At 42.7% G+C, this 26,667-nt stretch overlaps 1 protein-coding gene across 1 annotated transcript in view; it reads right to left on the reverse strand.

The window, feature by feature from the left end:
- Positions 1-24,474, reverse strand: part of scml4 (Scm polycomb group protein like 4) — a 94,752-nt gene extending 70,278 nt beyond the window's left edge. The window contains exons 1-3 of the mRNA XM_072277607.1: positions 24,282-24,474; positions 23,681-23,914; positions 19,225-19,354 (exon numbers count right to left, since the gene is read on the reverse strand). Of these exons, the coding sequence (XP_072133708.1) occupies positions 19,225-19,354; positions 23,681-23,872 (322 nt within the window). The 5' untranslated portion in view covers positions 23,873-23,914; positions 24,282-24,474. The remainder of the gene's footprint in view (positions 1-19,224; positions 19,355-23,680; positions 23,915-24,281) is intronic.
- Between the last annotated feature and the right edge of the window lie 2,193 nt (positions 24,475-26,667).

A 26,667-nucleotide genomic window follows, 5' to 3' on the forward strand; every position in this document is an offset into this window, starting at 1 on the left:
ATGTCCAGCAGATAAAATTAAAATGGACTGCACAGGGTAGAGAAAAAGATAAAAAGTCAAGCTTTAATCTGCATGCTGTTAATGAAAAGTCTGATAATGATAAGAGTGGCACAGGACTGAATAGCCTTGAGATTTACAATGTGAAAATGAACAATAGAAAATCAATATGGCTTCTGGCAGAAATGCACAGCAAATTAATTAAAGTGGAAACGGATATTGGCTTGGCTGTTTCAGTCATTTCACAAAATGAGTTTAAACAGTATTTCAAAGATACCGAACTGAAGTCTGCAGATATCCATCTGGAACTTACACTGGAGAAAAGATAACTCCTGTGGGAATGACATTTGTAACAGTGAAATATTTGGGCTTGTATGTGGTGAAAACAGGAAACCCAGCATTGTAGGACATGATTGGCTGAGACAGCTACAACCTGGAGATCCATTCACCAGTTGCATGCTTCATCCCCTGCAAAAAAGTCAGCTGCAAGCCGATCAAGAAAGGCATGGATGATGCTACATCTGTCGCAATGCTGGTCATCATGAACCGCTGCCCAAAGGGCAAACAGGAGTTAGGGCTGACCTCTGTGCCGCTGATTGGAAAGAATGTTGGATCAAAGAAGGACCATATTGCTCAGATGAATTGTGAAAGTGATAAAAGCAGTGGTCCGACCACAACAGTTTTTATAGGCAATGTATCTGAGAAAGCTTCTGACATGTTAATCAGGCAGTTACTTGTGAAATGTGGATTGGTTTTGGTAAAGAGTTCAAGGAGCTTCAGGAAAGTCGCAAGCATTCAGTTTTTGTGAGTATAAAGAACCAGAATCTACTCTGTGTGCATTAAGGTTATTGCATGAACTTCAAGTGGGAGACAAAAAGCTGCTTGTAAAAATAGATGCAAAGACCAAAGCCCAGCTAGATGAATGGAAGGCCAAAAAGAAAGGAGTCAATGGAGATACAGAAAAGATGATGTTTTGGACAAGAAAACCAAGAGGAGAGATCGGATCAGTAAGGGAGCAATAGAAGGATTAGTAAGAGGATACTCCAGTAACTAAATGCACCTTCCCAAGATCAAGATGCAAATCTTAGGAAGAAGAAAAAGAGTGGGATAAAGAGAGAGAAAGAAGCAAGGATTGAAGTGGATCCAGAGATAAAAGTGAAGAAGCGGAGAAGGAAGGTGTCTAGAGCTGTCAGAACCACTTCCTGCAGTCCCAGAGTCATCTTCTACAGTACAACCCCCATGGAGGAGGCCCCAGAACCTGAGACTGTTCCACACCACTAGTCTCACCTGCCAAGCAGAGATCCCCCTCACCAGGAATAATGGTATCTCACAAGAGTAGGAAAGCCTGAACAGCGACTAAATCTTCAGGCCTGAATGACTTCTAGGCTTCAAGCAACATTGAAGCCCCAGTGGCCAACACATGGTGGTAAGAAAGTAACTGCATCTATCTATCAGCAGTCTAGGAAGCAAGCTGGCCAAGACTGGAATGTCAGATCGCAGTGCTCAGAAATCACAAGTATCCACTCTAAAGAGGCTCCACAGAGCTCCGACAGTAAAATCAACAACAAGATCAGAAACACACTGAGGGAGACCATAACAGTCTCAGTCACCCCATTCAATCTCCTGCCTTCTGCTTCATCTCCCACTAGCCGAATCAGTCCCTGGTGGGTCCAAATCCTCAGCCACGGTGCATCCTTTGCTGCTATATCACTAAACTATAACGAGGGAGCTTTGGTTGGTGGTGAACCCAAGTGCAGACTAAGGTCTACAAATAACTCAGACTCAAAATAACCAAGACAACATGAACAAAATCCAAAGGCACAATCACAAACAGTAGCACTAGAAATGGAACTCCTATGATTAAGCACAGAGTGCTCAGCATGAGGCCTTTAAGTGCAGACTTTCCATGAAAGAATGTGGCGAGCAAAAATTGGCAATCTGAATCTTAAAAGGATAGGGGTAGCTCTGGGGAATTGAAGGGCCAAAACTTAGATGCCTGCTGCTGTTCAGTTGGGACCATGACACAAATAGTATAATCATACACTGTCCTTATCAATCCAATAGGGACTCCAGCAGTACAGGTGATCCCACACCCCACCCAGTCAGGGTATGGAAATTCCTCCTTACAGAATTCACAAGTCACAACATAAAAAAATTGAGATACACAATAAAATCTGCTTTCACAAAGTTTATCTATAAAATATAGAAAAAAATTATCTTTTTTTCCCAAGTTATGTTTCTTAATGCTGAGTGCACAGGTAATGTGTCTTGGTGTTACAGAAAATTATAATATGGACTATTCTCTAGGAATGCACCCTATCCCCACCCCAACCCAGTAATGCAGGGGTGGCCTGAAGTTCACTAATTGCTAGACTGCAGGGAATGTCCATTTCTGTTGATTTCGAAGTGTCCAAAAAGCTTTTGCACATTTCATATTTATACTACGTTGTGTTCTAAGACTCATTGGAGTAAATCCTCTCATAAATTCCTACCTGATTATAGAGTGCTTTAAGGGATTCCCCTTGCCTGACCAATTTTCTTCATCAGACACTGACGAAGAGAGCCCGACGAAGGGTCTCGGCCTAAAATGTCAATTGTTCATTTTCCTCCATAGCTGCTGCCTGACCTGCTGAGTTCCTCCAGCATTTTGTGTGTGCTGATCTAGATTTCCAGCATCTGGAGTCTTTCTGGTGTCACTGTGTGCCCAGTTTTCTTCCCTTGTCCTAAAGGCAATTATTTATCCAGCGGTGATTCCCGCAGGAGCCAGTGAGCCCCCACGTATTGACCGAATGACTTGTTTTTTGGCATGCATGGTTAAACAGCCCAACCCGGCAGTGCAACCATAAAAGCAAGTGGAAAGAGTCAAGCTTGCAAATGTCAAAGAAAAGCGTTACAAAAACTACCCCTGGTGCCAAGGGGCAGAGGTACCAGATACCCTTCTACAAACACAATGACAAAGCACAGTACGTAAGAAAGAAAACTTACACCTCGATCATTATTTCCCGCTAAAGTATGACCTTTAAACAAACCTCCCTCCCGATAAAAAGCTACTGTAAAAGATGAGAGACTGCAGATGCTGCAATCTAGAACAAAACACGAACTACCTGAGGAGCTCGGTGAGTCAGGCAGCATCCGTGGAGGGAGAGAGATCACCAATATTTTGGGCCAGGATCCTGCATCGGGACAGAGCCTCAACCCGAAACATCGCCATTTCCTTGACAGTTCCACTTGACCTGCTGAGTTCTTCCAGCAGTTTGTTTTTCACATGTAACAGATACATTCCGGATGTCTTCTTCTTACTACTGCCATCAGGCCTTAGATCGCACACCACCAGGTTTAGGAACAACCATCAGGCTCCTGGGCAACTTCATTCACCACAACTCCGAACTGATTCTATGACCTAGAGACTCACTCACAGGGACTCCTTACAACTCATGCTCCCGGTGTTATTTTTATTTATGGTTTGTCTTGTTTAGCACACTGATATTTGTCAGTCTTTGCATGCTCATGAATCTCTTTTCCCTCAAAATTCTACTTTTTCCTGCAAGTGCCTGCAAGAAAATGAACCTCAAAGAAGAAAAGGGTCCAATTAACTACCTTGATAATAAATGTACTTTGAACTTTCATCTGTTCAGCAAAGATTAATCAGATGGAATGGGGATTGTGGAATGTCTGGACTCAGAACATGTGCTGAGAGATTAATCCTGTTTACTGGAGAGGAGTCTGTTCATCATCTGTATACATCATGTGATGAGTCCAGTCTGATTTCATCTTCTCTCACTTGTGGTCAGGATCAGCAGCCTTGTCTGATTGTTATTCTTAGACAGCAGACACTGTGGAAACTGCAGATGTCCCACACTGTTAACCTTGTCTCTTCTGCTGTGTGCACAGCACAGCGTGCGCTGAACCACAGGCCCTTTCAGTCTGTGAATATCAGTATAATCCGGGCAGCACACCTTCTCAGTGACCTATTGCCCATTTAGTATCTCTGTAAATACGGTATGGACAAAGCATGCAACCCAACATCATAACAATCTGTGAATGAAAGTACATAGCATCAATGCGAATTACCACACACATTTATTTATTTATTGGCTACAGCGTGGAATAGGCCCTTCGAGCCGTATCACTTAGCAATCCCCGATTTAACCCCGGCCTAATCTCTGGACAATTTACTACGACCAGTTAATCCATCAACTGGTACATCTTTGGACTGTGGGAGGAAAGTGGAGCATCCAAAGTAAACGCACACGGTCATGGGGAGAACATACAAACTCCAGAAAGGCAGCGGCTGGTATTGAACCCTGGTTGCCCCTACTGCAAAGTGCTGTGCTAACCCCTACCGTGCCACCCCAATTAGTTGAAGACAAATAATTGGCAAGGAGCTATATATATCATACCACATAATAGCCAAAGTGATAGAAGGTCGGCTGACTGGTAGGAGGCAAGGAGTGAGAATCAAGAGGGCCTTTATGGTGTTCCACAGGAGTTGGTCTTGGATCCACTATTTTTCACGTTATATGTTAGTGACTTGGTTGACAGAATCGATGCTTTTGTGGCTGGGTTGCAGATAATATAAAGTAGGTGGAGGGGCAGGTAATGTTGAAGAAGCAGGGAATCTGCTGGAGGACTTGGATATATTAGGAAAAGGAGTCACAGATGAATACAGTATAGGGAAGTACATGGTCATGCACTTTGATAGAAGGAATAAAGGCATAGACTATTTTCTAAATGGGGAGAATATTCAGAAATCAGAGGTGCACTGGGACTTGGGAGTCCCTGTGCAGGATTACCTGAAGGTTAACTTGCAGGTTGAGTCATTGGTAAGGTGGGCAAGTGCAATGTTAGCAATCATATTGAGAAGACCAGAATACAAAAGCAAGGACGTAATACTGATACTTTGTAATGCATCGGTCAGACAACATTCAGAGTATCGTGAGCAGTTTTAGGCCCCATATCTAAGAAAGGATGTGCTGGCATAGAAGAGAGTCCAGAAGAGGTTTACGAGAATGATTCCAGGAATGAAAGGGTTAACAAATGAGAAGTGTTTGATGCTCTGGACCTATCCTCAGTGGAGTTTAGAAGAATGGGAAGGAGAGGATCTTATTGAAACCTACCAGATATTGAAAGGCCTAGAAAGAGTGGGCGTGTAGATGATGCTTCCAATAGTGGTGGATTTAAGGACCAGAGGGTACAGCTTCAGAATAAAAGGATGTCCCTTTAGAACAAAGACAAGGAGGAATTTCTGCGGCCAGAGGGTGAATCTGTAGAATTCATTGTCACAGGTAGCTGTGGAGGCCAGGTTATTGGTTACATTTCAAGCAGAGGTTGATAGGTTCAAGGCTATCTAGTCAATGAGGGAATAGGAACAGCTACAGAATGAAAACAAAGGCAGAAGAACTTTGACAGAAGTATGCAGGAGTGTGAAATGCAGAGCTGGAAAACATGCCCGGTAGGTCTCTGCACAATGTTCTGATTCGTGCTCCTGGCACGTAAACCTCAGCACCTATTTTCCCTCATCTAGACTTATCACCTGGTCACACATGCAGCAACAGATTAATAAATATTTCAGTGTACAAGCAAGGCCAACTTCACCTTTACTTTAAAGTGAGCACAGGAGAGGATTTTGCATGGGTGGACAGGGAGTCAACAAGCTCTAAACTGGTGCAGTTCAGCATCAGAATGAAATGCATTCTACCCGATCTATTTGTTATCGTGAGCAGGCCGGTAAGTGTATTCTGGAATCACAATGATGCACACAACTGAAATGTACACACATTACCTAGCATGATGCAATGTAAACCCTGTAACAGTTGTGCTGTAGAATGCTTTAACTCTTCACAGATGAGCCAAAGTGCATAGATTAAATTCTTGGCCAAATCGCCAAAGAGGAGACGGGCATTGCTCTCACTATATCTGGAACTGCACTTATCCAGACAAGTGGAGAACTTCTTTTACATCCTTTGTGCCAGCAGATGTTGGAAAGGATGTTAAATGAGAAACAGAAACAATTGTGTGTGGCTTTCTTTAAGCTCATAGTGTCGACCAGTCTCTACATTATAGTGTTTATTTTATGTACAAGATTCCATTGCCAATCTTTCGATGATAGACACTCATAATGTTTGAGAGGCTGTTACTCAGGGCTCAGTGTCCAGTGGCAGAAGGACCTTTGACTGCACTCCTTCCTGAGAAAGCTTTGCATCAGGTGCAACAAGCTGAAGTGTATCCATGGCACATACTCTTACAGTCTGGATGTGCCAGTAAGCTCCATTCCCTTATCCCATTGAACTAGAAGACCAACAAATTGTGGGAAGACCAGACTTCACCCTTCACTTGCTTAGTGATCTTTCAATAGCAATTGAAGCTTGTCTCTGTATGCATCACTGGAAACAGACTTCAGATCCGACAGTCCTCTCATACACAGTTGCTCGGCTCAAACCTTGAAAGGGACTCCTGTATCCTTTCCCATGTGGGATACAATTGATGGGATACTGTGGCATTTAATGTCAGCTCCTGCAATCATGCTTAGCTGTGCTCAGTATGCACTCTTCCACAGGGAGTTTATGAAATTAGGGCAGGATTAGAAAACTTGTCTTGTTCACACTAATAAAAAAAATTCATGCAGTGATAAACAGAAATAGCTTAATTAAGTCAACAACAGAGTTGTCCTCTTAGATTTCTAGAGCTTTGGGCAAGATATATGCCTAAGGGAAACTGTGGGCATACAAGATGGGCTTCAGGTAAAACAATGGGCTTTCCAAGAAGGCAAATGGATTAGGAAGGATTAAAAGAGATGAGGATGGCTAAGGAGAAAATCCTTCAGTGTTGTGGATAGACTGGAAGTATTTTAGAGGAGCAAAGAAATTAAAAAGTGTAGGTTCAGCTGGGTATGAGAAATAGGAACTCTGGTGTAAGAACTTGTCATGGCTGCATTGTTCATTGGGGAAATGGAGACCCTCACCATTAACCAAGCGTGCACAATTCTGATTTGATGGAGACAGACATGAGGGTACAGAGGAACATCTGGAAAACCTCTGAAATGCCCGCTTTGCTGCTGCTGCTACTGTGTGATAACCGGAATCTCTGGAGCAGAAGGCCCCGCATCCTCAGCTTTGCTTGTTTCAGTGGCAGGGGAGAGGTCGAAGGCGCTCGGCAGAGGATGGCGCTCGGGAGGCTGTATCAGAGGGGCTGGTCGGAGGCTCGAAGTTTTCGGATGGACGGACTCAGTGTCGGCTGTGGTCGGCTGCTTCCAAGGCATCAGCAAGTTGACAGTGCCTGGAGGCTTATGGCAGGGAGTTTCTCCCTTTTGCCGCCTGCGATTGGGGACTCGGGAGTCAATCGACTCGGGGACTTTGAGACTTTTATTTACCATGCCCATGGCTTGTTCTTTATCAAATTATGGTATTGCTTTGCACTGCTGTAACTATATGTTATATCTATGTGGTTCTGTCAGTGTTAGTCTTTGGTTTGTCCTGTTTTTTGTTCTATCACTCTGGAGAAACATTGTATCATTTCTTAATGCATGTATGCATTTCTAAGTGACAATAAAAGAGGACTGAGTGTTCTCATAATCTAATCTAACCCTAGAAGTATTAATTTCATCTTTGCCTTGAGCCAGGTAAAGAACAGGGAACAACAGTCACTACTTTTCAGGTGGAATAGAAAGGAAAAATGAGAATTTTTGGGAATCTCTGGTCCATCATCTTAACCAGCAAGTCTGCAACAGACCCAGCATTGGTACGAGCTGTCTCATCACCCCTTCTGACTCCTTCCTTTCTAGTCCTGATGAAGGGTCTCGGCCCAAAACTTCAACTGTTTATATTTTTCCTGACTTGCTACTTCCAGCATTTTGTGCATGTTGCTAATCACTGTAATACCTTTATCAATCTTTCTCTCCCTGGTATTTCTCCAGTAAGTACCCTGCTGACGAGGTTCTAAACTACAAGACAAAACTGACATTACCGCCACGCCAAGGCAAAGGTCACCCCAGCCTCAGTTACCCGAGCTGCCATGCGTCAGTGTTCCAAACTGAACCCCAAGTTCACTAACGCAACAGTTTATATAAAAACAGCTGAGGCTCTGATCAAAGGCAGTGATTGACAGCAAAGACAAGTCCAGTGGTAGCTCAGTCTTGGATAAATAAGAGGATGTGAGCTGATTGAATGCATAATACACAGAAAGCAAGAAGTAATTCCCGTGTCTGTGGGAAATATTAATCACAGGAGAGACGCTACACCATTGGGGCACTATCTCCAACTGACAAGCTATTGAAATGTTTCTGGCTTGTTAAGAGCATGGGATCTACCGTACATAGTCATCATAATGTTCTATTTCACATAGAAAATAGGAATATTTTTTAAAAAGTCCAGGGAAGAGATATTTCGCTGGAAGTTTGTCTATTACTTTAAGATGAGCAGTAAAAAAAAATGGTTGAAATAATTATAGGTCAAACACCAGACTGGAATTTGGAGATAACTTGTATTCCATATAGGTTGCAGTGCCATAATTGCCATCCTTGGAATGCAGGTAACCTACCGAACTGCTCAAGACACACCACCCCAGAGGCAGCATCACACCTTGGAAACCACACAGGTTAAATACTTCCCATGTAGAAGGGAAAACGCCAAAGAATGGACCCTATAGCTGACTAAGTTCAAAGTTCAAAGTAAATTTACTATCAAAATACACACGTCACCATATACAGCCCCGAGATTCATTGTTTGCAGGCATACTCAATAAATCCATTATAGAATGATAACCGTACTAGAATCAATGAAAGACCCCAGCAACTTGAGCATTCAACAAGTGTGCCAAAGGCATAAACTGTGCAAATACGAAAAGAAAGTAGTAATAATAATAAGTATCAAGAACTTGACATGAAGAGCCCTTGAAAGTGAGTCGATAGGTTGTGGGAACATTTCAATGATGTTGAGTGAAGTTATCCCCTCTGGTTCAAGAACCTGATGGTTGAGGGGTAGAAACTGTTCCTGAACTTGGTAGTGTGAGGCCTGAGGCTTCTCTACCTTCTCCCTGATGGCAGCAGTGAGAAGACAGTGTGGACTGGGTGGTGGTAGCTCATGCATGTTATGTGGATGTAAAATGGCTAGTGCAGCAATGATAGTTTGGATGAGAACCATAAGAAGGGAGTGAGAAATGCAAACGAGGTATCTGAAAAAAGGCAACAGAATTACACCTTGACAAGGGCTTTTAGAAGTACATAAGGAGTCGATGAATAGTTTAATAAAGATGGAGTCCAGTTAAAGATAAAAATTCTAATGTAATGCAATGGGCTAAATCATACTCAATTATCCATAGTCCTGCTCTCTCCCCACACCCATACTAGCATGGGTCCAATCCTCTGAATTTTTAAAGCACTGAAAACAAACTGCAGCATTCAAGGATCATTAGACATATTAAAATAAAGTAAAAACTATAAAATATAATGAAACAGACCTCCCTACACCAGGCCTGGCTGGCAGTAGAGGCCCCAGTGTGAATCTGAAGAATCCCAGCCTCATCCATCTTGGGCACAGCCCTTCCCACCACTGAGAGCATGTACAGCAGTTGCTTCCTCATTACGATGGCATTTGTCATTAAGGATTCGACCATCTGGGACAAGGTGTTACAGATTTTGAGGTCCCACACCAGTGGGTTCAAGACTTTTCCCACAAGTTATTTTCTTGAAGTGATCTACACACCCCCAACCCTGCCTCAACAATGGAAAGCTACGAGCCACTTCCTGTACCAGCGAAGACTTGCCTTCTATCGTACCTTTGTTTTCTTTGCACTAAGTACTTGTACTGCAGAGTCTTTTGTTTTTTTCTGTTTCACTGGTATAAATGTGTGTCTAATTTAAATTCTCTGTGTTGTCTGTAACTACCTGCCTATGGTGCTGGTGCAAGTGACTCGAGTTGACTTGGCGGCTGGCCTTCACCGCTGGGCTGTACATTGATAACAGAACAATGCTCAGCTTGTCCTGGACGTACAACAGACAACGCAACCCTGAGATATCTTTCCGCACCTTTCTGAATGAGTTCCATTTCCACTTCTGGGAAAGAGAAACACAACCCTTCTAGCTTCCTTTGATTGACTTTACTGATACCATGACAGTGTTTTAAAGAACCATGGAGCTATACCTGCCTGATCACTACCCCTCAACTCAATTCAAGCAGATTTCATGTTGTTTGTTAATTAGTGCAAACACGAGGAAATCTGCAGATGCTGTTAATTCAGTTAGCCTTGACGAAGGGTCTCGGCCTGAAACGTCGACTGTGCTTCTTCCCATGGATGCTGTCTGGCCTGCTGCGTTCCACCAGCATTTTGTGTGTGTTGTTTATTAGTGGCTGCTTTGTGTACTCTGAACTCCCTGCATTTGCACTATGACTACACTTCAAAAGGACTTCACTTATTTAATGTGCTTCGGGACAGCAAGAGATCACAGAAGGAACCATGGAAGTCCAAGATCCTCCTTTGCCTTGGGATCCCCTGCCTGCCCAGTGTTTCAAATTCAATGCCACCCTCCACTATTTTATTCCAACACAAGACTCGGGATGACATAACTCTTCACATTGCCACAGCCTGCATAGTTCAGCTTGGCAGCAGCTACCTGCTGCTTCTCAATTCACATCACCTCTATTTGATTTGCTTTGTGCTGTGGTGAAGTCCTTTGCTGGCTCACTACCCCTTCATCTTGGCTTCTCAATTTAAAGTAACAATTAATTGTCAATTCGGCCTCAGTTTTGCAGTGAACAAAGTTAATTAATGCCACAATACGGGTGGTACAGAACAGTGGGTTAATGTTTAACCATAACTTTAACTAAGTTGAACCAAGGAACCTTGAACTAAATTTACCACCTTTTCTGGGGGAAAGCCTTTGTACCCAAAACAGTCCAAATTTTCTTGCAGAACTCTCAGCGAAGTTTGGTCAGGAGGAGGCATCCGAGTTGGCGTGCTCCATCGGAGGCAGTGTGGCGTGGCGTCCAAGCTGGGGTCAGTGCTGCCCCCCAGTGTTCGTTTGGCAGAAAATAAGCCGTATTATATTTGACTGCAGATTTCTGCAATGTTCATGGACTCAGGATTTTGGACTATATATATTTTTTTGTGTTAACTGTAATTTACTGATAACTTACATGAGCTGTATGTGCTTTGTGCTCTATGTGATATTGGGACTGTGTTTTGCACCTTTGCCTTAGAGTAACACTGTTTTGTTTGGCTGATTTCATGGGTATTCATGTACGGTTGAATAACAACTAAACTTGAACTATGAACTATGAACTAAACATGTGGGTCTAGAATTGAGGTCGATGCTTCACTATTCTTCCTCGACTCCTCATGCTTCCCTCAATCCACAAAGAGTCTAAGTTATACTCATTTGAAGAGCCTTCCGAGACATCACCTTCATTACTGTAGGGCCACAGTAACCTTCAGCCACAAGTTATCATTACATATTTGTGCATCAGTAATATGATTTAATAAACTTTCATAGAAAACCTGTTATGAAGCAATAATGAAGAAGACAAAATCTGAAGATGCTGGAAATCCAAGCAACACACACAAAATGCTGGAGGAACTCTGCAGGCCAGGCAGCATCTATGGAAAAGACATTTTGGGCCAAGACCCTTCAGCAGGACTGGAGGAAAGAAGATGAGGGGTAGAATTAAAAGGTGGGGGGGAGGGGAGGGAGAAACACAAGGTGATAGGTGAAATCGAGAGGGGGAGGGGTGAAGTAAAGAGCTGGGAAGTTGATTGGTGAAAGAGATACAGGACTGGAGATGAGGGAGTCTTTTAGGAGAGGACAGGAGGCTATGGAAGAAGAAAAAGGGGGAGGAGCACTAGAGGGAGGCAATGAACAGGCAAGGAGATAAGATGAGAGAGGGAAAAGGGGATGGGGAATAGTGAAGGGTGGTGGGGGGGGGGGAGATTACCAGAAGTTCGAGAAATCGATGTTCATGCCATCAGGTTGGAGGCTACCCTGATGGAATACAAGGTGTTGTTCCTCCAAACTGAGTGCGGCTTCATCGTGGCAGGGAAGGCCATGGATTGACATATTGGAATGGGAATGGGAAATCAAATTAAAATGGGTGGCCACTGGGATATCCCACCCTTTCTGGCAGATGGAGCGTAGGTGCCCGGCAAAGCAGTCTCCCAGGCTACGCTGAATCTCCCAATCTACGTCAGGTCTGACCGATGTACAGGAGTCCACACCGGGAGCACTGGGCACAGTTTATGACCCCAACAGACTCACAGGTGAAGTGTCATCTCACCTGGAAGGATTGTTTGGGGCCCTGAATGGTAGTGAGTGAAGAGGTGTAGGGGCAGGTGTAGCACTTGTTCTGATTACAAGGGTAAGTGCCAGGAGGAAGGTCAGTGGGGAAGGACGAATGGGCAAAGGAGACTCATAAGGAGCGATTCCTGCGGAAAGCAGAAAATGGGGGTGGGGAGGGGGAGGGAAAGATGTGTTTGGTGGTGGGATCTCATTGGAGATGGGGGAAGTTGAAGAGAATTATGTGCTGGACATGGAGGCTGGTGGGGTGGTAGGTGAGGACAAGAGGAACTGTCATCAATGACACCCCATCCTCCCGCCACCATAACAGGGACAGAGTTTCCCTTGTCCTCACCTACCACCCCACCAGCCTCCGGATCCAGCATATTATCCTCCGCAACTTCCGCTACCTTCAACAAGACCCCACCACGAAGCACATCTTTCCCTCTCCACCCCTCTCCACTTTCCACAGGAATTGTTCCCTCCACGACTCTCTGATCCACATGTCCCTCCCCATGGATCTCCCACCCAGCACTTATCCCTGTAAGTGTAAGTGCTACACCTGTCCCTACACCTCCTCTCTTGCCACCATTCAGGGCCCCAAACAGTCCTTCCAGGTGAGGCAATACCCCACTTGTGAGTCTGTTGGGGTCATCTATTGCATCCGGTGCTCCCGGTGCGGCCTCCTCTACATCGGGGAAACCCGACGCAGATTGGGGAACCGCTTCGTCGAGCACCTCCGCTCCATCGCCACAACAGACAGAATCTCCCAGTAGCCACCCACTTCAACTCTGCTTCACATTCCCATTCGGATATGTCCATACTTGGCCTCCTCTACTGCCATGATGAAGCTAAACTCAGGTTGGAGGAGCAACACCTCATATACCGTCTAGGTAGTCTCCAGCCCCTTGGTATGAACATAGAATTCTCCAACTTCTGGTAATTCCCTCCCGCTCCCTTCCCCTATCCCTATGTCACTCTGCCCCCTTCCCCAGCTGCCTACCACCTCCCTCATGGTTCTGCCTCCTTCTACTACCCATAGAACCATAGAACCATAGAAACTACAGCACAGAAACAGGCCTTTTGGCCCTTCTTGGCTGTGCTGAACCATTTTCTGCCTAGTCCCACTGACCTGCACACGGACCATATCCCTCCATACACCTCCCATCCATGTATCTGTCCAATTTATTTTTAAATGTTAAAAAAGAACCTGCACTTACCACCTCGTCTGGCAGCTCATTCCATACTCCCACCACTCTCTGTGTGAAGAAGCTCCCCCTAATGTTCCCTTTAAACTTTTCCCCCCTCACCCTTAACCAATGTCCTCTGGTTTTTTTCTCCCCTTGCCTCAGTGGAAAAAGCCTGCTTGCATTCACTCTATCCATACCCATCATAATTTTATTCTTCTACGCTCCAGGGAATAAAGTCCTAACCTATTCAACCTTTCTCTGTAACTGAGTTTCTCAAGTCCCGGCAACATCCTTGTAAACCTTCTCTGCACTCTTTCAATCTTATTTATATCCTTCCTGTAATTTGGTGACCAAAACTGAACACAATACTCCAGATTCGGCCTCACCAATGCCTTATACAACCTCATCATAACATTCCAGCTCTTAAACTCAATACATTGATTAATAAAGACCAATGTACCAAAAGCTCTCTTTACGACCCTATCTACCTGTGACGCCACTTTTAGGGAATTTTGTATCTGTATTCCCAGATCCCTCTGTTCCACTACACTCCTCAGTGCCTTACCGTTAACCCTGTATGTTCTACCTTGGTTTGTCCTTCCAACGTGCAATACTTCACACTTGTCTGTATTAAACTCCATTTGCCATTTTTCCAGCTGGTCCAAGTCCCTCTGCAGGCTCTGAAAACCTTCCTCACTGTCTACTACACCTCCAATCTTTGTATCATCAGCAAATTTGCTGATCCAATTTACCACATTATCATGCTGATCATTGATATAGATGACAAATAACAATGGACCCAGCACTGATCCCTGTGGCACACCACTAGTCACAGGCCTCCACTCAGAGAAGCAATTCTCTACCACCACTCTTTGGCTTCTTCCATTGAGCCAATGTCTAATCCAATTTACCACCTCTCCATGTATACTTAGCGACTGAATTTTCCTAACTAACCTCCCATGCGGGACCTTGTCAAAGGCCTTACTGAAGTCCATGTAGACAATGTCCACTGCCTTCCCTTCATCCACTTTCCTGGTAACCTCCTCAAAAAACTCCAATAGATTGGTCAAACATGACCTACCACGCACAAAGCCATGTTGACTCTCCCTAATAAGTCCCTGTCTATCCAAATGCTTGTAAATTCTGTCTCTTAGTACTCCCTCCAATAACTTACCTACTACCGACGTTAAACTTACTGGCCTATAATTTCCCGGATTACTTTTCGATCCTTTTTTAAACAATGGAACAACATGAGCCACTCTCCAATCCTCCAGCACCTCACCTGTAGACAGCAACATTTTAAATATTTCTGCCAGGGCCCCTGCAATTTCAACTCTAGTCTTCTTCAAGGTCCGAGGGAACACCCTGTCAGGTCCCGGGGATTTATCCACTTTAATTTTCCTCAAGACAGCAAGGACCTCCTCCTTTTCGATCTGTATAGTTTCCATGATCTCACAACTTATTTCCCTTAATTCCATAGACTTCATGCCAGTTTCCTTAGTAAACACAGACGCAAAAAACCTATTTAAGATCTCCCCCATTTCCTTTGGTTCCGCACATAGCTGACCACTCTGATCTTCAAGAGGACCAATTTTATCCCTTACAATCCTTTTGCTCTTAATATACCTGTAAAAGCTCTTTGGATTATCCTTCACTTTGACTGCCAAGGCAATCTCATGTCTTCTTGTAGCCCTCCTGATTTCTTCCTTAAGTATTTTCTTGCACTTCTTATACTCCTCAAGCATCTTATTTACTCCCTGCTTCCTATACATGTCATACAACTCCCTCTTCTTCTTTATCAGAGTTGCAATATCCATTGAGAACCAAGGTTCCTTATTCCTATTCACTTTGCCTTTAATCCTGACAGGAACATACAAATTCTGCACTCTCAAAATTTCTCCTTTGAAGGCTTCCCACCTACCAATCACATCCTTGCCAGAGAACAACCTGTCCCAATCCATGCTCTTTAGATCCTTTCTCATTTCTTCAAATTTGGCCTTCTTCCAGTTAAGAACCTCAACCCTAGGACCAGATCTATCCTTATCCATGATCAAGTTGAAACTAATGGTGTTATGATCACTGGAACCAAAATGCTCCCCTACACAGACTTCTGTCACCTGTCCTAACTCATTTCCTAACAAAAGATCCAATATTGCATCCCCTCTAGTTGGTCCCTCTATATATTGATTTAGAAAACTTTCCTGAACACATTTTACAAACTCTAAACCATCTAGACCCCTAACAGTATGGGAGTCCCAATCAATATATGGAAAATTAAAATCCCTTACCACCACAACTTTATGTTTCCTGCAGTTGCCTGCTATCTCTCTGCAGATTTGCTCTTCCAATTCTTGTTGACTATTAGGTGGTCTGTAATACAATCCCACTACTGTGGCCATACCTTTCCTGTTTCTCAGCTCCACCCATAAGAACTCAGTAGACAAGCCCTCTAATCTGTCCTGCCTGAGCACTGCTGTAATATTTTCCCTAACAAGCAATGCTACTCCCCCATCTTTCATTCCTCTGCCTCGATCACATCTGAAACATCGGAACCCTGGAAAATTAAGCTGCCAGTCCGGCCCCTCCTGTAGCCAAGTTTCACTAATTGCTATAACGTCATAATTCCACGTGTCAATCCACGCCCTCAACTCATCCGCCTTCCCCGCAATACTCCTAGCATTGAAATATATATACCTCAGAAGATTTTTACCACCACTCACAACCTTTCTATTAGCGGATTTGCTTGAACTTTTAACATCATTTATTTTCACCCCAGCCACACTGTCAGCTCTGGCACTCTGGTTCCCATGCCCCTGCAAATCTAGTTTAAAGCCTCCCCAACAGCACTAGCAAACCTCCCTGAAAGGATATTGGTCCCCCTGTGGTTCAAGTGTAACCCGTCTCTCTTGTACAGGTCCCACCTGCCCCAGGAGAGGTCCCAATGATCGTGAAATCTGAAACCCTGCCCCCTACACCAGTTCCTCAGCCACTTGTTTATCCACCAGAGCATCCTATTCCTACCCTCACTGGCATGTAGCACAGGTAGCAACCTTGAGATTACCACCCTCGAGGTCCTGCTTTTCAACTTTCTACCAAGCTCTCTATACTCACTCTCCAGGACCTCCTCACTCTTCCTTGCTATCTCATTGGTACCGATGTGCACCACGACATCTGGCTGATCACCCTCCCACTTCAGAATGTCATGCAATCGATCAGAGACATCCTTGACCCTGGCACCCGGGAGGCAACAAACCATCCTGGATTCTCTGTCACGACCACAGAACCTCCTAGAACCTCCTACCCATTGTGCTTTCCCCTATTCCTTCTTCACCTTTCCTGCCTATCACCTCCCTGCTTCCCCTCCCCCACCCCTTTATCTTTCCCCTCACTGGTTTTTCACCTGGCACCTACCAGCCTTCTCCTTCCCACCCTCTGCCCCTTCTCTCTTCAGTCCTGACGAAGGGTTCCGGCCCGAAACGTTGACTGATCGTTTCCACGGATGCTGCCCGACCTGCTGAGTTCCTCCAGTGTGTAATGAGTGTTGCTTTGACCCCAGCATCTGCAGAGTATTTTGTGTTGACAAGAGGAACCCTACCCCCGGTAGGGTGGCGGGAGGATAAGGTGAGAGCGGACGTGTGCGAAATGGAAGAGATGTGGTTGAGGGCAGCATTGATGGTGGAGGAAGGGAAGCCCCTTTCTTTGAAGAAGGAGGACATCTCCTTCACTCTAGAATGAAAAGCCTCATCCTGAGAGCAGATGCGGTGGAGACGGAGGAATTGAGAGAAGGGGGTGGTGTTTTTACAAGTAACACAGTGGGAGGATGGATATAGTGCAGGTAGCTGTCAGAGCAACAGGGTGGGAGATGAAGCAATAATGAGCATGAATATTTTCTTTTAAGCTTCTTATAGCTTTTGAATGCTTTCTGAAATGTAACTTAGAGTACATTCTGAAACAGGAACATATGAAGTAAAACAAATCTTCCCAACCAAAAAGACTGCTACTGTACTGCCTTGTTCAAACACAGCCCAGCCCCAGTCAGGCTAATTTCAGTAGCAGGGGAGCTTTTATAGACCAACACACTTTCTGGAAGAAGAGTCTTGGCCTGAAATGTCAACCGTTTATTCATTTCCATGGAATCTACCTGACCTGCTGAGTTCCTCCAGCATTTTGTGTGTGTTGCTTTAGATTTCCAGCATCTGCAGATTTTCTTGTGTTTATGCTTTACAGACAGTAACTTGGCACAGAACTGGTTGGCACCAGAAAGAAAAAGTACAGTAAGTGAACATTGGCATAAATTTATTAAAGGCAAATCACATATAACCAACTTGGTTGAGCTCTTTAAATGAAGTAGCTGAGATGGGGTTGATGACACGGTGTTGGTAAAAATCTGTATATTTGACTTCCAAAAAGCCTCCAAGCAATTTGATGAACTATCTAATTATTGACAAGTCCACGAAGTAGAAGCTCATGAGACTGAACAAACATCGACTGTGTGGATACAAAATTGGCTAAGGAGCAGAAAGCATTGAAGAGTGGTGAAAGGCTGTTTTCCAGTTTGAGAGGAAGGGCAGTCATATCACTTCCCCACTGGAATCATTGGCCTTTTCACATACATTCCAACTGGATTTATGCAAATTGATTTTGTTATAAAATTTGTATTTGACACAAAACTCAAAAATATATGAAACAGCATTTAGTATTGTGACAGACTTGATGAGATCAGAGAATACTGATGAAATGGGCAGATTAATTTTTATGCAGGGAAGTGTGAAAGAGACAACTTGGCTTATCATGGACCCCATGGCTTTCCAAAATGTTCTTCTTAAAATGTTCTGCTAAGTCTCTTCTACAAGCCACTATTGAAACTACATTGACTGCTAAATCAGAGCTTATGTCTAACAAGATTCTCCACATCTTGGTTCTATATTGTGATGAGAGGGCATTAAAGTGAAACATTAATTCTGCTTCACTCTCCACAGGTACTGCCTTTCTGTTTTAATTGACATTTTCTCCTTACTTTATGAGGATTATCTTAATTGCTGAAACTGTTTACTAACCATCGCTACTCTCTCCTTTCTCTCCCCAAAATCATTTTGTACACTTCTGTGAAATCTCTGCTCCAAGAAGAACCATCTTAGTTTCTCCTTACGACTGGTCTTTCACCTCTGAACCCTTGCCAAACTTTGACTTTCTCCATAAAGAGTGGTGATCAGAACTGATCACAACACTCTAGCTAATCAGCAGTCCCCAACCATTTACCACAAAGTTCTTGCTCTTGCATTTATGGTTCTATAACTCACTAATTCCATTCAGGAAGGGATCAGTCTGATTTAGATGCAATTCCAAGTCCACATGACTAAATTGGCCCTTAATGCATGGGCGGGGTGGGGGTGGGGGGTTAGAAATATCATCCATATCCTCTTTGTAAACACAAGCTCATCTGCCAGCATCACAAAGCAGAAACAGCCATGCAAGTGAACGTTGCAAATCTCCCACTAATAAGCAGGGAACCCAACTTTCATTGAACAAAACTGAGTAAATTAATTGTAAGATCAAGCCCATCATTAATTAACACACATCCAGACGCTCTGGAAAATTCATAGGTTACTAGTTATACAGACTGTGCTAAGTGCTCGATTTAATGGAACAGTACATTAATTCCCAGCCTCTGGTCATCACACTAGCTGTGTATTAATGCTAATTTCATTTGAAATCAATCCCACTCTTTAAGCTGTCCTCGGTGCCCCAGAGACGTCAGTTCGATTCTCCTCCTACCTGTCAGTGCTTGGGAGATCGCTGAACTGGGAATAGTCGCTGCATCCTGAGGAACAGTGCTGGTGTCTGGCTCTGGAGTGCTTAAGGTGGGCGAGATGGGTGGAGGATTTTGTGGAATACGGGGCTTCCTCTGCCATAACAAGAAAGAATTTGAAATGACCGGCGAAATTTTCAAAAAATATTCTGATTACTTTTGCCTGCAATTATCATATTTGAGCAGATGTCATCACTTACTTTATGAAGGAGCAGCTAACTTAACAGAAAGAACATTTGCACTAATAACAACCTAGGGTAGAGTGAAGTACTTTTGAGGTGCACACTGCTAAAAGAACAACAGATCGTTTTTCACTAATTATCAGGTCAACCACAGGATGCTGTTATGATATTTACAGCCTTATGACTCAAAATTTACAGTCTTATAACTTATATTCAACAAGTCAGATTTTCCACTGATAAGTCACAAGCTCCAAAGTTGTCAATGGTCACCACTTCTCTTGGGAGGGATATTGAATGTGAAACTCTATGTAATACCGTCCTTTACAGATTAGGTGAAATGGTTGGGTGATGTAACATCGCTTGCTATGACTCAAAACAAATTACTAAGTTTTTGTATGTCAGCATTTTAAAAATTCCCTTAATCTATTTCTATGCATTGTAATTTAAAATATATTTAACTATTTCAGTATTTGGTGGAAAAGTAAGAGACAAAAGTCCAGATTAAAGATGAGTTACTGTGGCAAGGATCTACTGCACAAAGGTATGTAAAATACAACTAAATAAATTAATGATCTAGCAAGGATTCTGCCCTGTGCTTGCAATTTGATATACTGAATCTCTCAAAATGAATAGTGTGTTGTGCCAGTTGATCATTCTCTACAATAAACGCAAAACTCATATGTTTTGAATCTACTTCAGAAATGCTTTGTCACTGGAGGACATTCTAAGTTTGTACCCAGCCTTCAAGTTGGACCCAATTTGCCTGCTGGTTCAGCTTCAAATATCACCCTGCTCCTTTTCAACTACGTGTTTTTCCACCACATCCTTAGGCTGATGCACTTCAGACCATAAACACCCGCGGCACGAATACTTTCTCCCCATCTTCACTCGCCACCGGTTCATTTTAAATCTGTGACCTTTGATTAGTAAGACTCCCACTTTCGGCCGAGCCCAACGACGGGGATCATGATCTCTCAGACACACATCCAATTATAGCTTTTACAAATGTTACTAACTCCTAGTTTGGCAGAATTCAGTAGCTTCCCTCGACTGGCGAGAGTCTGTATCACAGAGGAAATCATAATGAATGAGTAAAGGACCTCATGTAGCCCTCAAGGGGATGATGTCAGACCTTGATTAAAATCAGTCTATTGTGGATGAGCACTGGCTGCTCAGTTTACTCACCTCTACATACTAGACTCCAGAAGTTCAAGATTCATTTATTATCAAAGAATGTAGAAATAATAAAACCTTGAAATTTGCTTGCTCACAGGTAATCACAAAGCAAGATCTTTCAAGATGCTTTGCCAAAATGTTCATTTGGAATACAACATAAATCAGAGAGTGGAGATCCCTTTTCACAATTCTACACTACACTTTAAAGTTGTTTGCCATCACCAGGATATGGCAGTACCAGAACTAAATGTGAGTTTCTTCCCATATATGTAGAAAATTTTAATAACTGGCTTTTGTCTGTGCAACAAGGCCTTGAAATACTTGGTTTTCTCAAGATGTTTCGTTTCTCCCAATTATCCAGAAAGAGTTATGGCGGGAAGGGGAAGAGACATAAATAAGGGAACAATTGGTAAAGTGTCTTTAAACTTGAATTTTGTTTTAGTCCTGGTCAATGAGTGGAAAATGAACTATTGCTAAAAGGCTGATTGTAAAGGCTGGAAGATAATTAGGGGAGGAAGGAAACGTATATTACTATTACAGACACTGGCTCTTCTTTTGTAAAGGTGAATTGGGAGTCATGTTCCTACTACCTTTTCACACCACTGAGAAGGTGCAGGAGGCAGAAATCCACAAAGAGCACTTACACTCAGTGCAAGGAAAGCTACTTGGCTGGATCCCAATCTCTACCGATTCACACATCATTGGCACATAACTGGCTAAATCATCAAAATGCAAATAGCAAGTTGAAACCTCAGCCCTTTCAGCTTGCCTACCATCAGCTGTTTTCCTATGGCAACCAGTACTATGGAATCACCCCTTGCGCATGTCTGCCGAAGGAGGTTGTGTGACTGATTTCTACTCCCCAATAATCTGTGATTTGTCAAAGCAGCGGGGATAGAGCAGTGACTGCTGACAGTTTGGCCCCTGTCACTGATCTGATGGGCACAGCTCGCTGTGTGAAGCAGTGTCTCCAGTATATGCAGCCAACTCCAAACAGAAGGGTCATGCCTCGGACTTCCCCTGCACTAGGAAGTATTCAGATGGAGAGAAAGTGAAAAACATTAAACTCTGCGAAACAGAGAAATAAAACTGAAGTGGCGTGTTCTTGTTTTAGTATAGAGACTAAATCAAAGGCTTTATTTTCTTATTAAAATTGTGCAAATAAAGATGTATGCAAAAATTTCAATTAGACCATTTATTAGAGGAGAAATTAAATATATGCAAATAATATGTATATATGCATATACATGCAGCCTTTAACATATTTCATGACTATTTGGTTGTGAGCTGGGAGGGGCTTGTCCCAAGGTTCCTTCCCATCTTCCCACACAACTCCCACTTACAATCTATAAATACAAATATAGAGAACTTTCCTTTCAGTTACTACTATGAATTTTCTACACAATTTCCTACACCGCTGCTTGTTCTACTGCCCTCCCAGTGTTTGCTCCCAATGAAGCAATCAAGCTAATTACTCAGCACAGAATACCATAGGCAGCTGATACCAAACCACCCATTTAACGTGAGTGCCCAAAGAGGAACTTCAAGCCTTACAAGAACACTCCTGCACGAGTTCCACGTGAGTCAGTCTATAAATACAAGATAGACGGCTGTTGGCATGGATGGGTAGATATCATGAGCTCCTTAATATATCAAAACATGTCCAGTTTAAACTATACAGATCTAAATCACCTTTATATAATGTTACCTCCGAGTCAATGATCTGTGTTAAAAAAAAACAACGGCTGCACTGTTATCAGACTGGAGAGGCAGACTGCTTTATTATGAAATGTTACATTAATATTAACTCCCTTTACTGCCGCATTGGCTGTTAACTGTATTCTGCTTCTTGAAAATTTGTACAAAATAATTTAGCATTATCAACAAAAAAGTTAATTTTGAACCTTCAAAAAATTGGGTAATATTTGCTCAATCTTTTTTCAGATATTTCTGATAGCTTCATATTAACTCTATACCCCTCTGCTTTTTTACCATTTTAAAATTTAGAAACCTGAGGAGCAGTAATAATAATACAGAACTGCTTTTTGAAACAAATCTGATCACTCTCACAATGGATTTCAATGCAGCCATCACCTTAACTTCAAACACATTTTCTCCTTTGCTATTTGTAGAAAATTCATAAACACATTCATTATAAAGGTACTTATAAAAAACCAATCCCAAAATAATGTTTAAATAAAAGAAATATAGTCTCTTTTCTCCTTGCTCTTTAATATTAATAGTCCAGGCAACTAAATGAAATTTAAAAACCTGAGGTTTATATCAGGCACAAAGCTTTTTTTCTGGGTTGTTACAGAAGCTGAGTAGAACAGTTAAGACTGACATTCTATGAAAATTAAATTACCCTGTTTCCTTAGTAACAAGTATGAGAAAGATCATTAATATGCACACGCAGAATGGAGATAAAATATTAACAGGTTTAGCATAGTTAGTGCTCTGCCTAGCAGTCCTCAAAGTCACTGCCTTCCACAGTCTTATGTAAACTAAAGTTATTATTTAGCTCATATTATATTTGAAATTAAATCTTGAACCATTTTGGTAGGAAGCACATGGATCTAATGATCGATTTAAAACACGAGTAAGATTGCCTGTTGAATTTTTAAACAAACAATCTTAAGAACATTATTATAAAAAAAGCATTAAGTCGAAGATTCAATCCCAATTACCAACATTGTATTTCCTATAAACTCGTATCATTTGAAAAGAAGCAAAACATTCAATTGGTTACAACTTAACAACATCCCCAACACAGCTTTTAAATCAACTGATCCGTGCCACAAAATATGCATGTAATCCCTCGAGTAATTCACCTGATTGCTCAATGCATCTGATTTTGCCGGATCAAAAAAAAGTAATCTTCGCAAATTAAAAATAAAACTTATCCACACAAAAAGGTTGCGCCTTCACACGACTGTATTTTTTGTTTTGGCTATTTGCCTCCTTAGTAGGACTTGAAACATTTCGGAGTGACTTCAAGCAATTTGCACCAAAGTGCACCCGTTCACTCCACTCAGTAGCGTGACAGGAACCCGGTCATATTTACCTTGCTTCCAGGTTTTGGTCCTCGTTTTCTGGGTATTTTCAGGGGTATAATAGCTTTCGGAGCAGCTGCAGCAGCATTCTGCACGGCCAGTTTGAAAGCTGACTGAAGGAGCTCCTGTCTCCGTTTTCTTCCTGGCTTCCTCCCTCTTCGTCCGGGTGTATGTTCTGAAGCTACTTTCATTGCAGACTGCATTTCACTCTCTTCAGATCGTGGTGACGTGGGAGAAGCAATGTTCTTCAGGATATAAATGAAACAGGTGACAAAAAAAGAGACAGAAGACTTTAAATGACAGGGGAGAAAATGGTCTAAAAATTCACTGTGAATTTCACCAATTTTTTAGCAGCACATGATAGTTCTAAAGCCCATTCTTTTTGTCATTCTTCAGCGTTTGATACACTATTTTAAGCATTCTAGATACACATGCATACATAGATGTAAACCCATCTCGTAATGATGTATTCACTCGTGTGTGTCAATAAGATTTACACTTAAATTATACAAAACAGAATTAAATTTGTTTGCAAAGCCATTTTGTATTAAATCGCTCTTTCTAAATCGAGAATTACGATCATGCAGACATGCTGTCACTACATCTTATTACCTTGTTGCTAGACCTCTAAAGTAAGAGAGGCAAGAAGACACTTATTGCATGGGCACAATAAGCTGGCAAAGCCCATCTTTGCAAAGCTGCTCGTTGTAAACCAAGACTCTGGCAGGCTAGTGTTCCAGCTGCAAACATCTCATTAAACTAATGCATTCAGGGCAGAGCAGACACTCGATTTGCCATGGCTACAACAGTGAATTTCCATTACGATGACAGCTTAAACCACATCATGTCCGGAAACCAACCAACCCTGTGCTTTCAGAAGGAGAGAGAGAAAAAAATTACATGCACAAAATGAAGCCTAGATGCGGTATATCTTCCTTCCTCTCAATCAAGCTCAAAAAGGAAATATTCTGCTGAGAGAGGAAAGAAAAATACAATTAAAATCAGCAAATAAATAAAACAGATTTAGAATATAGCTCTCCGAAATAAATCGGGTAGGTGGCGATGAATGAATACGAGCTACGATTACACTTATTTTCTGAGTGACAAGGTGCAGAAATCAAAATTATTGGGGTTTTAACCCCCCCCCCCAGCTCTCTGCTATTATTACAACATTTGCTAAACTATGCTGTTTCATGGCACTTGAAGCACAATGCTTCTCAATCAGACATTTTTCTAGTGTCACACTTTCAGCTCCCCCATTTGGACCTCCTCCACTGTTTCCACGGAAACCATACTGAAAATGTCAAGTCAGCACTCCCGCGTCTGTCACTAACACAACTTGCCCTCCCGTTCACATACGGGGAACCGGGTGTGTGGCAACGCGTTCGCCGGGGTTCGCACAACCGTGGGCAGCGCCGCGGGTTAGCCGAGTGACAAGGTTCCCCCGAAGGCTGGCAGGAAGTTGCAAGCAAAGCAGCTGCTCGCAGATGCCGGGTCAGACCATTGCATCGGAGCACCATGCTGGATCAGCCGCAGCTCCAGCAGGACGTGGGAAAAGAAAGCACAAGTGGTGACTTGATATTGCCATTGTCAACTTTAAAAGTGCCTATTTAACTAATCTAAGTATTTAGTCCACTGTCCTGTCAGGAAATCAAGTGTACCATTAAATTCTAGAATTCCATTACAAAATAAACTATGAATTAATCCGTTTGAAATATTATTCAGTTCTTCCCTTCTCCTCAATCCATCCCAAAAATTATGGCATTTAATGAACATGTTAAATCATTTATTTTTAAGTGAAGATTTACAACTATTAGACCCAGGCAAGTAGCTTAAATTAATATCTTGCTGCTGATGAATAGTCATGTTTCAAAGAGGCATTCCAGATTTAAGCATTAAATGTAAGCCAACATTTCAATGTAGTGCCAGGGAGTGCCACAAGGTAGAAGGCTGCCTCCTTTCAGGTGAGATGTTACACCCAAGCTGCCTGCTCTTTCAAGTGGATGTAAAAACTTCCATGACGCCCTTGCCAATAGTTTATTTTGAAATCAATTCACGATTGTTGTGGAAAATTTCTCTGTACAAATTTCACTACATCATATCCGAGGTGTCTGATTTATGGGACGCCATAGTGTAAAGCTGCTATCTAGCTGCGAAGTAAATTTATTATCAAATCACATATATGTTACCATATACAAGCCTGAGATTCATTTTCTTGCTAGCTTACTCAATAACTCCACAACAGAATAGCCATAATAGAATCAATGAAAGACTGCACCAACTTGAGCGTTCAATCACTGTGAAGTTGAGTGAAGTTATCCCCTTTGGTTCAAGAGCCTGATGGCTGAGGGGTAGTAACTGTTCCTGAACCTGGTGGTGTGAGTCCTGAGGCCTGATGGTAGCAGTGAGAAGAGAGCATGGCCTGGATGGTAGCGGTTACTGATGATGGATGCTGCTTTCCTGTGATAACAATCCATGCAGATGTGCTCAATGGTGGGGAGGGCTTTACCCGTGATGGACTGGGCCGTATCCACTACATTTTGTAGGATTTTCTGCTCAAGGTCATTGCTGTTTCCATACCAGACTGTGATGCAATAAAATTAGTTTTTATTGCAAATTACCATTTCCCATTGCAAGATATTTGAAATGTAAAAGGCCATTTTAAAGTTTTCCTGGTGTATCGTAGTGCTTTAATCCTGTTGCTGCAATGGGAAGTGCAGTAGAGATGAGGCAAACATAATAATCAACTTTGTTAAAGCGACACAGAGGCAAAGAATGAGCTGAAACAGTATAAAATGTTTAAAACCTCAGGGCCAGGGCATTAGTGGTGTTATGCTGGAAGCAACAGGTTATCTGTGAGAGCACAAGTACGTGAGAGGGCAGCAAGTGTAACAACCAGGGCCAGAACACCGAATAAAGAGAATGCTGGGATTGAAACATACAAAAGAGGTTGAAACTGAGGCAAAGGGCATTTGTAGTGTGAGACCATTCGTTCGTT

The sequence above is a fragment of the Mobula birostris genome, chromosome 2, assembly GCF_030028105.1.
Source record: "Mobula birostris isolate sMobBir1 chromosome 2, sMobBir1.hap1, whole genome shotgun sequence".
Taxonomy (NCBI): domain Eukaryota; kingdom Metazoa; phylum Chordata; class Chondrichthyes; order Myliobatiformes; family Myliobatidae; genus Mobula; species Mobula birostris.